Source organism: Gavia stellata, chromosome 8 (assembly GCF_030936135.1).
Source record: "Gavia stellata isolate bGavSte3 chromosome 8, bGavSte3.hap2, whole genome shotgun sequence".
NCBI classification, from domain to species: Eukaryota; Metazoa; Chordata; class Aves; order Gaviiformes; family Gaviidae; genus Gavia; species Gavia stellata.
Window position 1 is genome coordinate 16,863,143 of NC_082601.1, and position 19,115 is coordinate 16,882,257.

Below are 19,115 nucleotides of genomic sequence, written 5' to 3' on the forward strand. Positions count from 1 at the left end.
GGGGTGGAAGAAACAGGAAGGGCTTAGACAAATACTTACAGCCCAGCTCTGATAAGCAACCCTACAATAACAAACCAGAGCAATTGAACAATAGACTTTGCCTGAACAGGGTTCCCCCGCTCCAACCTTTTTTTTGTTGTTGTTGTTAAGAGAAAGGGACATTAGTCAAGTCTTTGATTTCACAATGTGCAAGAGAACTGAGGTTTACATTAAAAAGATGTCTTAATGCCACAGATCCAATAACAGCTCAAGGGGGAACAGAAAAGGAAGCTCTGAATTCAGAGCATGACAAATTCACCTCTAAAAACAAGTACTTGTTCCAATCTGATGAGGGAAAATAAAAATGCTTTGCTTTCTGTTCTCCACTCCATGAAGCAAGGTATTAGTCTTCCCTTGAAGAGGACACCTGGTTCCTCAGCATCAAGAGACTAAAAACACAAGAATAGCTTTTTTTTTTTTTCTGGCCCCTTCAACTTTTGCCCCCTAAAAATATCCATCGATGCTTTTGATACTCTTCCACACCTACAGCATAACTGGCTTCGAACCCATGCCATCCCCGGGCTTGAAGAATGTGCTGCAGGGTGCCTCCCTCAACAGAGCTGTCAGCTGTCCCTTTGCTTCCCGCTGCCCATCACCAGAGGTTGGCAGGCAGGTACTGCAGGCTCTCAAGAAGGACTTTATTTCCAAGGCCTGCCACTCCACTGTCTCATCCTGCTTTTCATTCACAGCCCCATTCATGACAGTGAAACTTTAACTCACCCAGGAAACCAACTTGTGTTACTGTTACTTTGCTGGACCAAGGGGCACACATATCTGTGCCTCCAGGGCTTTGAGGACAGCCATGGTTAGCATTGCACATGCAGCCCCTGACAAGGTCAGCAGCAGTGTTAAGAGCCTGTTCAAGGGCAGGACTCAGTCCCTACAAACACATGCTCCAGAAAGACAAGGCAGACCATCACAGCCTCAAGGGATTTCTCTGGCAATCCCTTTCTTTCCTCTCACACAGAATCACTAAGGTTGGAAAAGACCTGTAGGATCATCAAGTCCAACCATTACCAAAAAAAAAAAAAACACCAAAAAAAACCACTGGCACTAGCATCACTTCCCCTGCTGACAGTCTCATTTCCTCCTCTGGAAGCCCCACTTCAGCCCTTGCTCTCTTCCGTTCTTCGTTACCCCTAGTGCAGTTGGATCCTGGTCCTGTTCAGCTCCCTAAAACACATTTGTTCCTTCTACATGATCAGATCTCCTGTGACTAGGAGAACATTTCCATTCCCTTCCTCATCAAACAGCTTGTACAACTCCCAACGCACTGCTGTTCTCAGCCACTGGACATCAAACTGTTTCTGATGGCCAGGTCATTCCTTCATTCCATTCCACCACACGGCCTCCTCTGTCCAATACAGAGATGGGCAACTCCTCACCAACCCTCCCCACTCACGGCTGGTACAAAGATCAGGCTGCTGTGCAATGTCTAACTGCCTCCCATTTGTGATCCCAGTGTCCCACTGGGTAGGGCTCTGCTCCTCTTACACCATGGGAGAGGGCTGGAGCTAAAAAAACACAGAGGTTTTAGAGCAATTCCAATTTACGCTGCCAAGATCTGGAGGGACAGAAGGATCTTTTACTTTTTCCACATTTTATTCCAGAAGACTTTACTCAGTACCTCAAACACCACCACAACTCACTAGCAACAATTTTAATGACCCAACTTCCCATGCAAGCACCTTGCTATCTGCCTCCTCAAGCTCTTCAAGGCAGGTCAGTTGTCCCAGACCTGTTTCTCTGGTTTACTTTTTTACAAGCTGATTGTACTGTTCTGCATAACAAGTCTGCCAACTCAAATTCACTTCCAGAGCACCTCTCCCTTCTTCCATTTATCCATCAACTCACATTAATCTGCCCTCCTGGATAATCAGAGTAATGCTCTTTAAGCATGTAACTATGACAGGACAAAGCCACTCTGGCTGCAAGCTGCATTAGAGGGCACGGTGACCCTGCAGGTAATGTAATTGGGAATATTACACTCCAGAGCCTATAAATAGTCCATTTATGGAGTGAGCTCCACAGAACAGGACATGGGCACTGCAGAAAGGGCTCTTTTGCTGAAAGAGTTTCCTGGCATACCCAGGAATACCTGGCTGGATAGCAACCTAATGCAGTCCTGAATCGAAGTGTTCCCTCCCCCAACCACCCTGAGCATCTTCTCACCTAATTTAAGAGTGACTTTGGATGAATCATTTATCCCTGTGTGGAAGAAAATCATCTTGAGAAGCGCTAGCAGCATCATTTTCCCCTCCTTCCCTGGTAAGTTGTTCAGGTCATTGGCATCCATACTGTACTGCAGTTGTCAAAGTCGATACATTGGGATATTGAAGGAGAAGCCACTCAGACTACCATCACAACAAACTGCTTTTCTGAACATTAACCACTCCCTGGTAGCACTCACCTTTGAGCAAGAACTGAAAAAGAGGCTTTGGCACCCATTGCAGGAGAAACCACACCAGTGCAACATGAACCAGCAGAAAAGGAAAGCTGCTGTTAGCACCCATCAAATACCACAAAATTAAATTAAGGTGGCAAGGAACTGCAACATCATTTTGCCTTCTCTTTTGTCCCAGAAAGAGAATCAGTTAGATTTCACTAACCTGTGAAGCTGTAGCCTCAATCCTCATTCCCCTTTACTTTACGTGCAGTTAAGCCACAGTCAGCATACCATGCGCATGAACGGGCTGGGAGAGGGGGGCTTTTTCACCCACGCCTGCCAGCCCGAGCTCTGAGATTTACTGTGGATTCAGGCAGGAGTTTGGCAATCAACGGTAAAGACAAAGTTTTTTCATTTGACAGTAACAACTGGATTTTTGCTGCCACTTATGTTGAAAACAAAACGAAACTAAATGAAATGGGGGTGATGGGAGAGCCTCACCTGTTAAGACAGGGCACTAACATTATCTGTATTTAAGTAACCACATTCTTAAAAGTCCCTCAAGTGATTTCCAGAAACGATCAAGATGTAGCACGAACCTCTTTTAAACTGCTCTCACAACAACAAAAAGGCCAGTACAAGTGGGAGACTGGTCCAACACCACAGCAACAAAAAGCTGGCCATAGAAATAAGGTGAATATTAGTTGTTTGATCAAAACTGAAATCTGAGTTGAAGCAAAGATCTAGCTTAAAAATCTGTATTCGTTGTTGCAAAAGAAAATTAATGCACCTTCTATATTTTTAATATCAGCCTTTAGAAGGACTGCTTTCCACAAGAAAATAGCCATACTGACAGTTTAGGAAAATAAACAGTATGTCTCCAGGATGCAAGAGCTATTTTCCTCAAGGCAATTCTACAGCATGTTTACAAAACCACACAAATAAATCCTCAGTTCTCCAGATGTTTTGCAAGCATTATCTCTCACCACCTTTGCACATGGCAAATCAGTTAAGCAGAAAGATTCTCTTGCGTACGTACCACAAGCTCAAACCAACCATCTCCTTTCCCACAGAGGGCACTTAGAAGAGGGACAAGTCTTGACCTGGTGAACTGGCTGGGGCTCCCAATGTGCATACAGCACTGACCCAAATTCTGACATTCCATGATTTTTTATATGAAAATTTCAGCCCCTTGCCTGTTTTCAACATTTTAGGTTGTTTCTCCCTCCCCCTCCACCCACAGTTTTTGCAGTTTAGCTTCTATCATCATTCAAGACTAAATTAAGTCACAATACAGCAGGAGTGGTGCTGTGACAGACAGTATAGAAACGCAATTTCTCTTCTCACTGACATGACGTCATAGTTTGGTCTCTGCAGTCACATTGTGCTACGCTCACATACTTGCATGCAGTTCAGTGTCTGTCTACCCCTAGGCCACCCAAGCACCTTCAAAACCAGGTTCCTTTTAAAGCCTCCTGCTGCATTAGCTGATTCAGTCTTGTTATGTTATAGCTCTATCTCTCTCTCATTTCTTTAGGTAATTTTGCATTATGCCTGCTCTATACGATAGGTACAACCCATCTACTAAGCTTGTACCCCAGCATAAATTCAAGGGTTGGTTCTTGGCTATAACCAAGAGTATACAAGAAACTGAAACAAGATTATTTCTTGCTTTTTTCTTCCTAAGACATATTTATGTTCCCACCCCCAAACATTCGACTGATACATCACCTTCCCTCCAGGTCTAACTGTGTTATTAAATGGACTTTTTTTCCCCTTCTACAAATGCATGAGCTTGCCTTGCTTTATGAAAATTTATTGGGAAAACATATTGCTTTTTATTTGTCTCTTCCTTCACTTGACAGATTTTAGCAGTTAAAAAGAAAGCACAGATATCTCCATATCCTAGCCCTTATTCTTCAGCCCCCTAATTATCTTTAGGAAGAACATGCAAATGTCCTGCTTTTTCACCACCCAAGCTTCTGAGAATAAAACCAAGCCCTAGTAAAATGTCATTTAGACTTCACGTTCCATTTTTTCCTCATCTATTTTATATCCTTCAGTCAGGGGTTTCAGAGAGTCAGACTATAAAGGAAAGAGAATGTAAAATTAAGAAGTCAGGTGCTAGCTATAGGTCTAGTCAAGCTGACCTGGGAAAGAGGCCACTGCCCAAGCTCAGGCACCACCCCACTGCCCCGTGGTCCTGCTGATTCATCCATACTCACATTGCGTCAAACTTGGGCTGACTTCCACTCTACCCTCACCTCGGGGCAGACCCTCTCTTGAACACCCTGGATTGCTTGTCTTTCCCCTCTCCCTTTGCTTGCTGCTGCCTCTCTATTCCCCCCATCCAGAACTTACTATCAAATGCATCTATTTGTGAGGTCAGGCTTGAAAGAAAAACAGGTAAAGCAGCACAATCAGAGGGATGGTAATGGGGCAGCAGTATGCAGAAAGGAGGAAAAAAGAAGCAGCTGGAGATGACACATCTCAGTGGCAGATGTGGTTTAAGAGTGATGTGAAACTGCTGCCCCAGTTGGAATAGCTGGGTCGCTTCAAACTGTCAGTCTGACAAAGACAAGATTTTATCTAGAGGCATTTGGATGGAGACTCGCACAAAGTGCTCCAGCAGCAGGTGCGCAGAGCAGGAAACAGGGCAGCAGGATAACCATTTGGAATTGTTGACTTCTTCCACCAGACCAAGCCCAGAGCCAGAGGCAGGCACCTACCTCGAGAAGTATGGGAGATTAAGAACCTTAAGAGCTTAAGCCAGAGTTTTCAGACTTTGAATGCTTCAACCTTGATACCTTAAGCAGGTGGCCTGACACCAGAAGTGCTGAAAACTCACAGCTTCCCCAGAAGACACACAGGCTCTATTAGGGTCACCTTGACCATTCAGCCTTGGTTTGTCAAGTCTGGGGTGCATGAGCTGCACATCTACCAATCTACCACATAACTGCCCAAGAGACAGACCACTGAACACACAGCTGTTCGGTGTGCTTGTTCAACAAAGCCATCTTGGACATATGCGGTTGTACAACTAATTCATAATCTTCTGGGCAATTTTTTTCCACTTTGTTTGCTCTTATTCAAAGCAAGCAGGTAAAAACACTGAATTCCCCAGAGTTCCTGCTTTTCAGCAAACCAGAGACTGGGGAGAATATGTATCTATCAACAACATGAAAATAAAGAAGCAGAAAACATCAAACAGTCTCCAAGAAAGCAGGTAAATTTCCACTCTACCTTCTGTCTGCCCCAGCCTTAAGCAGATATCGAATCAGAGACCAAAAAAGCGGGCACAACTGTGGAGCTGGATAGTAGCTACATCATAGCTGTGTAGTTAATAAGGCCAAATGGCAACACTTAATTCAGCTGGCATCAATGTGACATTCCAGGCAACAGGACTTCAGCAACATCGATGTCTATTACTTGGGTAGGCATTTAACATAGCTTAATTAAACCCTATCTATAGCCAACAGTAACACTAGGAAGAGGAATAGATACCATGAATAGCGCTGTTTGCACAAATCCCCCTTCTCAAGTCCTCCACCTCCTCCTCTGCAACGTTCATTTTAAATGCTGATACATTTGCGAGAAGTATTTTTACTTTTATGCAGGCCCTAATGCAAAATGAAGCAACCAAATCGGGACAAAACATAAAAGGCATTTGGGGCCATGCCTGAGCTGGAGAAAGAGATAAAGGAGCAGGTGTGCGCTAGGAGGGAGAGAGGCAGAGGAGCTCTTATAAGGCAGAACGATGTGAGAGAGGGACTCCAGAAGGGACAGGCTGGATGCAGCCTTAAGAGGCTAGGAAAGCTCCTGTACGGGTTCACGACCACCTTGATGAACGAGGACGGGAGTTTCTCAAATGCAGGACAGATCTGGAACACGTAACATGCGTGATGAGACAAAGGGAAAGACACAGACATTTGGACCAGCTGTTGGGACACCCTGAGCCAGACAGCAATAGCCGCAAGGAATCAGACATGGGGAAAGGTTTAGGAACAGTGCCCTCCACGGCCGGCTTGGGTTACAGAGTGTGGCTTGTCCCATCAAAGTGGGAACATATGGAGCAACACAGATGATCAGCTCTTGTTGGTTCTTCCCAAGCAGCTTTTGAACAGCTCTTCTTCCTTTCCAGCTCAGAGGACTGTCTCTACTTCAGAAGAGCTGAAGGATGAGTAACAACAAATTTGAGAACTGGACTTGATGGTCCAAGTTCTCCTGCTGTGAATGGGTGTAAGCCCACTGGCTTCTTTGCCACAGTACTTGCTGAGAATCCGGGCCACACTGTCTTTGGAGAGGAAAAGCACCACAATGCACTCCCCAAAGGGCCTCCTCAAAATTAAGGCCTCAACTGGAGACTTGGGGCTAACAGCTTAAAAGACATTTCAGCTAAAACCACCCCAGCTCTACGTTGATCATCTTCATCCAGCATGGCAACACAGCTCTTTTCACTTACTGTACCCACAGCCTTATTGTGATGGCGTCCAGCCCTGATAACACACACTTCGTCCCTGAATTATTTACATTCACCAAGGGTCAGGGAAGAAAGAGAGTAAAAGCCTCCAGCTTGGCAAAAAGTTCTAGTCCAGCAACTGATTCTCATATCCATCCACAGACAAGTCCCAGACCATGATCAATTGGATGTAGCACACCACTACAGCGCTCTACGATCAACCGATAATGTCACCCCTCTGACCTTCTCTGACCCACCACCACCACGCCATAGTCAGTCTCCAAACCCTCCCCTCCCAACCCTGCACACACAGCTACTCTTCCTCCCCACAGAAAGCTAATCTCTTTCTCCTATTTCTTCAGCTTACGCATTTTCATAAAAATTTTGCTGTTCAAAAATAGCCTTGCACTCTTGCCTACAAAACCATCCTTACCAAATCTCTGCAAAAATACCTGAAAACCCTTTTAAGTCTTGTGGAATAAAGAATTTTACTAAAACAAACCAGAAGTATCTTAACTAACTGAGACTGTCCAATATTCACATTGAAATTGTTTCAGAATAGGGAATGGCCTTTTTTGGCAATATATAATACAATCACACTGCAGATACTAACAAATAATCATACTGTCTGTATGCATGATGAGGGAAACATTATCAGAGTGGGTACATTCTTTCAATGGCTCAAGTTTATTAACACACAGCTAGGCTTGGCATTTCACAGTGGCCGTTCAGTCTAAACAGTCAGGAAAGAGAAAAACCCCTAGTATTCTCCTACTGTAGAAGTCAGTTCCATATACAGAAGAATAGTTGTTTCACTCCTCCACTGAGGAACCTATGCCTTAAGGAGTGTTTCAATGCAGAACCCAAGCATATTCCTCCATCTGAACAAATAAACTTTTCCTGAGCATTGTTTCCCCCATAGAACTTGTCATCCCCCTCACCAGAATTTTTCCAAAATATATTTCCAAAGTAACCCTTGAAACATGCTGTTCCCTGCCACAATAACTCAATCCCTTTTTTGGTCTCTTGTATCAGAATCAACATTCAGACCAGAGGGCTCATGTTCCACCCACAGATGGAGGGGGGAAGAAAGCATCTCCCCAAGACACCTCTTGGCTGTCTGAAAATTCAAAATTAATGAGCTGAACATTCAAATTCCAGGAAAAGAATTCCCTGCATTTTTTAAATATACTATTTTCTCCCCTCAAGTTTTTGCCCTTTTTTTCCCCCACAATGGCTGAGGAAGTAGGAATGGAAATAAGGTTGGTCCTTCCACACTCACACTCCTGGAGCCGATAGGATCAGAAGACTTACTATAACTTACAGGAATAGGTAACATCACCTACAAGGATACTAGAGAGCTACAGGACCAGCATTTCTGTTAAGGAAAAAGATGCAGAGATCAACATTTTCTTCAAATCTCAGTCTTTATACCCTATTTGGTATATGTTCACATCTGACGCTGGCACTATTCCAAATAAATCCAATGGGATATAATTGCTTATTCACTCTGCAAATACCTTCAAACTCAGAGCTGCATAAGTCATGCATTATTGTTTCTGGCCTGATAAATGTGCAATCAAGCCAAGTAGCATGAAGTCAAAAAAAAAAAAGGCATAAATACTTTTAGCTGTGTTTTCAAACACTGTAGTTACTGTAGGACTGAAGTTCCCTTTCCATCACTGCTGGCAAACAATCATTGCAGTTCTGTCTAACAGAGCTTCAAAGCACAGTGTTAGCAATTGCCCAGTGAAAAATGTTTGTACTTCAGCTGTATCAACTTCTAATCTCCCTCCTGAAAAGGTGACTTTGAAAAGAACTGAGAAACTAGCCTGGCTCTTAGAGTACATTTAACAAAAAGTTCTAAACCTACTTAAAATACGCAAACCAAACATGATCAATGAAGAATGACCAAAAAATAAATCACTGCAGAACAGCTTACCAGCTTTCTGAACCTGCATATCAAATCCTCAGGGAGAGGCCAGTACTTCAGACTTTGGTATCTGTGTATCATCAAGAGATTAAATGCGGCCCATGGTTTTCACAGAGGGATTAGTTGCTGTTAAGGACTGCTTTCCTCCTTATTGGTAAAGTTCGCACTCTCCATCCTGCCTGGCAGCCTATATTAAAAACAAACTGCCACCCAGACTTCTCCTTTCTTCTAAAAAAAGAGACAAAAAGAAAGGCGACACTGTCTGGCTTTTATGACTCTCCAAACTGCACCCCTCTGAAATGCTGACTTTCAAAAACTTTAACCTGCCAGCCACAGGTCTGAGTAAAGTTTACTCCAGCACAGCCTAAATAGTGGAAAAATCTATGTTATACGTGTGTATTTGCAGAGGTGTGAGCAAACACAGTACCTATTCCTCATTTCATAAAGCTGCTTCATAGTGATTCTGTGAGACCTCTGTCTAGGTCTATGTAATACCCCAAGCTTTCCTCAAAATATAACTAGCATCCACACCTTTCCTGAATGCAAGTGCCCAACATAATCAAGAGGAAACTTGGGAAAAAGGGAAAAAAAGGGGAAAAATGAATTAAACAACTGTAAAACCTATTCAGGTTGGACAGTTTCTATTCTCATTTACCAGGGCTGTTCCTTCAGACCACAGAACTACAAATCTAAAGAGAGGTACTTTCTGAGTAGCAGCTAAGAAACAAAACTATGCAAGCAAGTTGGCATAATAAAAACATAACCTACCTAAAACAAACAAAAGAAAGATTCATTAATCCTATTTTCTGCTAATAACTGTATTTCCAGTTTTAATCTAGGAATGAGGGAAGGGACCTGCCCTGCAGTACTTGCCAGCTTTGTGAAGATCAAGCAGCTTCAGAGGCTAGCAAAGCCAGGAGGTGTTCCAAGGGAAACCTGAACTGTCTGAGGTCCATCAGTCACTTGCATGCACCTGCTGAAAAAACACCTGCCAAGATTTATTCATCCCTTGCACCATGCCAACAGTTCAGGCGATCCTGCAAAGGTTCCTCACTCCTGTTCTGACAGTATTAAACAGTCAACTAACACCATATTTAAAATTGATTTTAACTAGCAAGACAATGTAAATTACTTTCTTCTCTCTTCCAACCCCTTCCCATGAGAGACGCCCCCTTCTAGCTCAGCAGTATGAATGCCAGAATGATACAGGTTTGCTGGCACTCATGCATTCAATACTGCAGGTGTTGGAGAAAATCAAATATACAGTCCCTCAAGAGAAGGCTAAAAGACACGCTGACATCAAAATTGACCTCGACGCTCTACTCCACCTGCCAGCAGCTCTCCGAAGAACCTTTATTCGTATTTTAATATTTGTTCCTATCTCATTGCTCTGCAGTGGAGAAGGCACAGTCTCCTGGACAACATTAATACAGCCTTATCCCACGGCAGAAGCAGCTGGTCTGCACACCCTGGCTTTGCCAGCTCGCTTAGCGAGCTGAGCTGAGCTGTGGCCAGTTGAAGAAGACAAGGCTACCACTCTGTTCTGCTTGGGCAAATCAAGTCTATCTTCATGATAATGTCAAGTTGCCAGTACAGCACTTCTGGGAAGAAAGTCTGATCCCTGCATGTACAGGTAGATAGCCAGGACTGTAAGACGATCCTTGTGAAGTTGCAAAACTCGCACAGCGGGCAGCTCAGGTGTCTGGTCACCATCACAACTGCGGGGAAAAAATATCCCCTGTAATACCTGTCAACCGAAGCTACACACTTGTCACTTCAAAATTTCTAAAACCAGAGCTTTATGACACATTTGGTCCCAAGCAACAGGGTGATGTGTCTCTGTCCAAAGAGTCAGGAACGACGGAAAACTTGCATTATTCCCAAAGACCCCTGTCCAGCTAGATGCTGAACACCTTAGGCTGCACACAGCTTCCCTGAATGGCTTGGCTAGCCATGTCATTTGCTAGTCATGTGCCAAGAGCATTTGTGATGTTGCAAAAAACATTTGTGCCTGGAAACACAAAACCTTGCTTAACAATCAGCATGCATGATGGAGGGAGAGGACAGACAAGTTTGATGGCACTCCCCTGACAGATGAGTTCTGTAACACTAATACTATCCTGCCTAGAACATCACCAAAAGTCTTCACTGAAAAGAGATCTTCCAAATCCTACTTTATGAACGTGATCTCAAGAGAACTGCACTGAAGAGGACTGGCTGTAAGACTAAAACTTACAGAGAAGATAAAGTGACCAGGAACAGGTCTGGACTTTTTCCAATCAGAAGATTCATCCATCCATCCGTGAGATTCTGCTTCTTAAAAGAAATCTGTTGCCAACACCCAGACAGAGGGGCACCTTCAGCAGGGCACTGTAAGCACCCTGCCAATCAAACCACCCCATGGGCAAGGAAACATGTGGAGCCTGGTTTCCTATTTCACCTCCTCCCTGCCCCATGCAGATTATGTGATAACCAGTAATACAGTCTGAGCTCATACTGGAATCATCTGTACGTTAGGGGCACTAATTCAGATCTCCCTCCTCTATCCAGTGCCTGTTTTCCAGCAACCTTGAGGCACAAAGTACCTTTGAGACTCCACCCGTCACCTAAGCCCTGCATTCTTGAGAAAGCAAGCTAACAGATAAAAAGTAAGAAGCCCTTTCCTTGTCTTCTGGGAAGTTCTGCAGGCAAAAGAAGAAAGTTTCATGCCAGATCAGCGAGAAAACAACTCTGGTAGCTCTTCAGGCTTTTTGTACTTCACTGGCACAGCAAGGCAGATTGCCACCAAGTCAAGCAAAAACCATAGAAGCTTTGAAGAGACAGAAGGATCCCAAAGGAAAACCGATAAGGAACTTCCTTCCTCCCAAGTAGGTAGATGTGATACTTACTTCTCAGAAAGAGAGCTTTCTGCATCTACCATTTTTTACGTAAAACCTCCCTCCCCATCTGCAGAGGTTCTACAGATCAGGCAGCCTCTGACAGCTGAATCATGAATACAGCTGTATTTAAACTTGGTTTAAGGTTCTTTGGTGCTGCTCATTGGTATAGACTCCCACCTGCTTCAACAGGGCTGAGATTTCATTCCAGGTGTCCCCACCTGCCATGCTTCACCTATTGGAGCATGTCTTATCAAGGGGGGAAAAAAAAAAGTCTTATCAGGGCAAACTTAAAATGTAAGCCATGCCTTCTGCAAACCCTGTTCCACCCAAACCACAACCTCCTCGTGTCCAGCAAGGGATTACAAGGGGAAAGAAACAAAGCCTAAGGTTCTGGCAAGAAAGGAAAAGATCCTTTCTGGACACAGCCTGTGCTACTACAATTGTTACATGAGACAAATTAATTGGAAAAAGCATTGGGACATCAGGCCACAGAGGCCTGCCAAAAGCAGTCCCCCACCTTCCTTTTCAGGGCCAGTGTCCTTGGTTATTTCTCCTTGCCAGGCTGCAAATTCTTTACCAAAGACTCTGGTTTACTAGCATATAAATCTTTTCTTGCACTGTAGCAGGCAGGGAATAAGCATCAGCAAGCCTGGCTACCAACAGCTATGGTCATACTAGCCCTGTGAGACCAGGAATACAGCCCAGCCTCCTTGGACTGTGTAGCCAGAGGAGAACAGAACTTTGCTCTGACAGAAGGTTTCATCAGGGAAACTTTGCAAATATAGATGTGGGTAAGCATTGGTGGGATAAATGAAGTAAGCCAAGAACAGAAAGCAGATGAGACATCTCATTGCAATACGGCAAGTCAGTAGCAGTCTATGACTTAAATGATACCCCCTAATGCAAGGGAGTTTGGATGTCCAAACTAAACTTGGACAGGTCCTGAACAAAGCCTTCCCCTTTGGTTACAGACAGAGAAGGAGAAAAGGGGATGCCTTGGTTTGTTGATACATCAGAGTAAAAACACGATAAAATACAACAGCCTATTAATGTCATAGAACAGAGACTCCCTATTTTGCCCAGCTCTGTAATGAACAGAGAGCAAGAGACCACCACTCCTATAGGACAGGAACTTCCCCACACTCAGTCTAAGTCTGGAAAGGGAAAAATAAGTTCATTGCTTTCTACTGCTCTGCACGCAAAAAAGCTCCCGAGGAAAAGCCTCCCTTTCCAGTGTCAACTTCACAATTTATCTCCTCAGACGTGCCTATTAATCTGTATGCAATTTAAATCCTTGGTCAGTGTCCAGACAGCCAATACCCTCTTTCCACTCTGAATCTCTGCCTAGCCTGCTGGAGGAAAGCAAAGAGCTTGATCATGCAATGAGGACCCTCACTGCCAGCCAAGCAACAAAACCCCAATCCATTCGCTCCCCAAACTCAACCCCCTCCTGGAACCTTGCAGAAGAGTTACCCTTGCAGCAGGATTGCACCAAGTCACAAAAAAGCTGTTTTAATTTGTTCAAATTTGTGCATGTGCAGACTGACACATCCAGAAACAGGACACTCCTCAAACAAAATGAGAACTATGGAAATAGGGGAGATTTTTAAAAATTTAGAAAGTGTAAGGTAAGAATTGATCACATAGCAGAAACATAAATTTTAACCGAGACGATGGATTACAGACATTAAAAATCCTTCAAATCCTTACTGGATTACAAAGTTTAAAAGAGCTTGCAAACACTAGACTCCTTCCAAGACACCATGACATTAGAGGCATTACAATTTTACCCCATTTTAAGAAGTTTAGAACCTATGAAAGGTTCAGAGCTCAACATCTCGGTCTGAAAACCCTTCAGGTAACTATAGGATGAACAAAGCACAACTTCCAGCCTATATCTCCTAATTGTTAGTTGCAAAGGATGATATATGAGTTTGCAACAGTTGCATGGGTCCTTTCTGCTAGGTGGGTTCCTCTGGACAAAGGCATCAATTTATTTGATACATTTCACCGGACAATGGGCAAATTATTGTCAAGTATTGTACTTGAGCCTACCTTTGAATAGAGAGAGAGGTTAACGGTGCACAGCCCATTTGCAAAGAGCATAGTCAACTGTTCTGCCCCTGTATTTCCTGCAGAACTGAGAAAGTGTCTTCCAAAAATAGCCAATAGTTTTGCTGAAAGGCTCAAAACAAACAGTACTTCTGAAGGAATATCTTACATACTTTACATAATAGCCATCTCAGAAGGGAAAAAAAGGATGTGTACAGTGTTTCAGTGTGAATTCAGCATTGAACAAAAAGACATCATTCTTTGCTTAACACAAGGCTTAAATTCACCATGAAGGAAATTGCTAAAGTTAAAGCCTCAGGGCTCAAGTTGGGAGGGAGCTACCACTCTGAAGGGAAGAATTTTTATTCTAGATTTAAATCGAAAGAGGATACGTAAAAGGAACACTGTCAGCTTGTTTAAGCCTCAAATTATACTAGCCTCAAAAAGGAAAGTTCAACCCCACTCAGCATCCTTTCACCAAAATCTAATACATCTTTAAGTGCTTGGTCTGTTGTGTACCCAGATCTACCTCTGCACACTTCCGCTTACCTTTTTTTTTTTACTTTTTAAACACCTGGTCCTTATCTCCAGAGACGTGGTTTACCCTTCCTGCTGAACATAGTACCACGTATCAGTTTAAAACAAAATACCGCAAGACCAACACCAGTATAATGCCATAACCACTGCTGCCTTCCTCTTCAGTTCGTATTCAGATGTATCTTTCCTCACGAGCTAAAAGTTCACATTCACACGCTTGCCTCAGTGAAAGTCTGTCCCTTAGACACAAGGGTAAAACACCTAACACTCCACGAAAAAGGAATTCAAGTTAGAGATGAAGCTATAGCAGTATGAAGAGGCCAGTCAGATGATGAAGCAAGAAATGCCATTTTTTACTTTTTTGAGAGCCAGAGAGCAAAGTTGTTTCATTTGCATTAGGATAACAACAGCCAAAGGGCCTAGAATTTGTGTTAACTTATTAAGCAAGTTCTTTGCATTTTGTTTTCCTGTTCTCCTTAGAGGGAAAAGGAGCTGTGCTTTTTCCTGGGTAGATACAAACAACGGATTTCAGATTGTGCAAATCACCTGCAATACACAGCTGAACTGTCAATTACTACTATTGTTGTTCCCACATCCCCAGTCACCACCAGGGAATAAGAAAGGAAGTGAACTGGATCTCCAGTTGAGAGGAATTTGTGGAAAACTCTCTCCCTAGGAAAAGAACCTCTGTGTGTTCAGATAAGAAGCTGGGGAAAGGCCTGGCAGGCCACACTTGGCTCCAAGCTGCACCGATAAATACAATAACTTCATCAGCAGGGCAGGAGCTCAGCCTTTACTACCTACCTTAATATTAACTAAAAATATAGTTGCCATCCAGTGGCTAACACAGAATGAATTTAGCATCTGTGATGAGTTCAAGGTGGACCAGATACCAGGAGACAGATTCCCTGTCCTGTCCCCTCCTGGAACCGCAGTAAGGGAAAAAACCACAGACGTGGCCATGCTCACTCTCATGTGCAGAGCGAAGCCAGGACTTTGTTGCTGCAGCCAGTTCCATATTGGATCTGCTATTCACTTGGGGTTTTTTCCAAGCAGTCAGGCAAGTTCAAAGCACGCTTCTAGTCTCAGTAAATGAGCTTAAACCAGCAGCATGTGCAACATTAGGCCCAACAGGTTTGGGTTGCCATTCTGACCCAGCAGCATTTTCTAACACTGTCAGCGATTGGTACAGGGCTCAGGCCAACACTGCATCCAATCCCAAACCTCCTAGATTAAATCTAGCTGCTAAAGATAACTCCCAGGAAACAAGAGCAGCAGTGGGCAGATCTGTTCACCCTCCCTCCCTCAAAGATGCACCAGTCCTTATTCAGTCAATGTCATGCCACAGCAAATCACTGAAAACCAAGATGAGCGTGCCCAAGATAAAAGCAGCTGATCGATGTCCCTGCGTAAAACGTCTGATAATCCCTACACAGAGCAGGCATCTGGCATCAGATGCAGCATGCCAGAGAGATGAACGTGAAAAGTATCCATTGCATATTCCTGGCACCTTCTGCGAGCACAGGGGTGGGTGGGGAGCAGCGAAAGGGCTCCCGGGGTTCAAAAAACACCCCTCCCTCAGCAGACACCGGCACAATCTTTAAAGACCGTACGGCTTTTGCTTTACCACCACTCCAAAATGCGGAGCTCAAGGTCAGTAAAGCAAGCAGCGACTATCACGCTATGCTGTTAGAAGATAAGGAAGCAAGTACCCATCTCCTTTTCTTCACCGTCTTTGAGGTTACGCATTTAGCGCTATCTCAAAACACAGCGCTGCTCCTGAAACCGCCGCATAAAGCACAACCTAAACACCATAGAAAGAAGGTCTCCTCCTGCTGAAACAATAAGCACCTACATATGTAAAACAACCGTGCGGCGCTCTGTCCTCCCTCCCCTCTCCCAGCTGAATCCGATGCCATATTTCTGCCTATCCTGAGCGCGCAGACGGATGGTAAACCCCCACAGCTCACAACAGCGGAATTTTGCATTCTCAGGACGCAAAGGGGCCCTAAATCCACAGGCAGAGAAGGCAGCTGCCAGCCCCCCGCGCCGCTGCACCCGCATCTCTGCTTTGGGGAGGGGGGTCACCCCCGGTACCCACATCGCCCCCCGCATCCCGAGGAGGCGGCGGCAGCAGCGCATCCCCCCTCTCCCCTACCTTCTCCTGCGCCCGGGTCAGCTTCTTCTGGACGTTGCTGGCGATCTTCCCGGCGGTGACCCCCTTGCTACCCAGCTCGGCCATCTTGCCTCCTCTTTTTAACGGGCGGCTGCGAACGACAGGCCGGCAGGAAGGGGGGGAAAACCCGGCGGGCAGGCGATAGCCCCGGCCGCCGCCACCGCCCGCCCGCCCGCCCGCCGCCTTTTAAAGGGACAGTGCGCTCCGCGCCGCCTTAAAGGGGCCGCGCGTCGGCCCGGGAGGTGGCAGCAGCAGCACAACCGGGTATCTCGTCTGCGAGGCGTGCGATGCTGCTGCTGCTGGTGGGAGGGGGAGAAGAACTGGGGGGAGATGTTTGCCAGATTTCCCCCACCCTGCCTGCCTCCTCCGGGCCGGGCTGCGGCGGGGGACCCGCCGCAGCCCGGCCCGGAGGAGGCAGGCAGGGTGGGAAAAGCTGGCAAGCAACACAAGGAGGGAGGTGGGATGCAGGGAGAGACGCCGAGGGGCCTTCCGGTGAAAAGGAGCTGTGCCTGCCACACCAGAGCAGTGAGCTACTAATGCTTATAAACAGCTAAGTGAGGAATATTACTTAGAGATGCTGGCTATTGGCTGTATCAGTCTTCGTTAGCAATCACAACTACAGTGCTGAACAGTAACAAGTGATTAATCTTAGATAGGTGACGGTAGGAGTTGGCTGTTGTCTTTCATCCCGCAGCAAAATAGCGTTCTTAATTGTTTTAAGATATTTCTACCACTAATTGTTATCTCTGATGGTCCATATTCCTAAATTTATACAACAAAGGTACTCTTCAAATTATTCCTGGATCTTTATAAACACAAAGTGCGAAATTGACATTCTTGGGGGGAAGGTATTTGTAAGTGAATCAAACCCTGATTTTAAAAGCGAGCTGAAATTTCAGAAGATTTCATCCTTTAACGTACCACCCTATTGTGGGACCCAGGTAAATGCCTTCACCTCAGCCCTGTCTCTCTGAAAAGTGGAATAATCGATTGACCAGCATGTCTCACAGGAACATTAGGATGGCTTATTAATTAATGTTTATATAGAACTTTGAATGTGCTGTGGTAGCAGCTTTTTACCCATTTTTGGACTTGTACAACAATTTTGAATTCAGCATGGCTGCATACGATGGCTGTTCCAAGTTAGGGAGTAATGGTGACGGTGGAGTGAGGTGCTTTGTGCAGAAGACATGGCAGTGGCGGAGCATTTACCAGAAGAAAACCAACCATGACTGCACAGAGCGCTTTATATGCCTAACTTAACCTGAATTTCTGCTACTTTAGTCTGTATGGTATTATTCTTCAGCTGTGATTCAACTGCTTTTCAGTGTTATTGGTCCTGGTCCAAATATGCACCCTGCCCCTTGCCTGCCCTTGTCCCCTTTCAGTGAGCCTGGACTTCTCACCTCGTACACCGAAGTTATGCCACAGCTTTCATCCCAACAGGGCTTCAGTCATGCTTTGCTGGAGCTACTGTGCAAATATCTTTTGTGAAACTCTATTCCTTTACAAGATAGGACAAAGTTCTGCTTCTTGGAATACAGGAAGCCACCTCAGCGCTGTTATTCATACCCTAATACTCAGCCCCAAAGCTTTCGTCAGTTCCCCACACTGGGGCTCGATAAGGTGGTGGGGAAGCTTCCTTCCTAGCCTGCTTTCCCCACACTCATCTTACTACTTCTTTGTGGGAGCTTACATCTGCTCTGTGTGCACACTGTACCCAGTACAGTATCAACCAAACAAACGCTGTGCAGGCAATTTACCTATTTAAGGAACTTGCATTTGCCTTTAAGATGGACACTTGCATCTCTTACACTTATTCTAATTGAAAGATGGTACCAAAACCTACCTGCGTTCCAAGATGATTTCACACAGTCTTTATTTTGCCAGATGAAGACTCTTACCTCCAGAGTTTTACACACTTAGGGAGTAGAGTAGCACTCACTACTGTGATCTAAAGCAACAGAAAAATGTTGAAGGTGATTACTTGAGAGAGCTAGGCCAGATTTTTCATCTTATATTTCATTTATTGTTTCCCATTTCTGCTTCAGCACTATTTCTGTTCATTCATAACTTGGAATAAAAACAATTGTCTTGCCAGAGCCCTTAGAAACTGTGGACAGAGAACCTGTCAACACCTCTTTGTGAGGCTTCGTGAGATAGTGCCTCTGCATTTCTTGTCTGTTATGACATGACAGTGGCTTTTTTTTTTTTTAATTACAAAAGCTCTTATTTAGAAACCAGTTTAAATCCCTCCTATACTTCAATTATGTTAGTAGACATACTATTCCTATTTAATAAAATACTTAGGCATGCTTTGGTTGTAAATGAGAAAAGTGCAGCGATATAAGACATATTCAGACTCAAGCATGTGCATACCTGTGATGCCACACTGTATTGCAAACTGCAATTTTATTCAATTCCTTTCTGGCTTTACATATAGTATTCATATTGGTGTGTTTTTCTGTAGATACACAACTGTGTATTTGTCCCAAATGCATCTCATTTGGCCCATAGTTTCAGGCTTACTACATATTTTCATATTACTTTTCGTGTCCAGTATCATCTATAATTTTGCAGCTCAGTGTCATCTGGAAACACAATTAATATCCCATTTTCTTTGTCTTTTACTCCCCATCTCCTCCTCCTTAGCT

The 19,115-nt window shown here is 44.5% G+C and overlaps 1 protein-coding gene across 4 annotated transcripts in view; it reads right to left on the minus strand.

Moving 5' to 3' along the window:
* BIN1 (bridging integrator 1) overlaps positions 1-16,527 on the minus strand; it is a 97,044-nt gene extending 80,517 nt beyond the window's left edge. For all 4 annotated transcript variants that reach the window (XM_059820831.1, XM_059820829.1, XM_059820830.1 and 1 more), the window contains exon 1: positions 16,444-16,527. In XM_059820831.1, the coding sequence (XP_059676814.1) occupies positions 16,444-16,527 (84 nt within the window). The remainder of the gene's footprint in view (positions 1-16,443) is intronic.
* Positions 16,528-19,115: the final 2,588 nt, after the last annotated feature.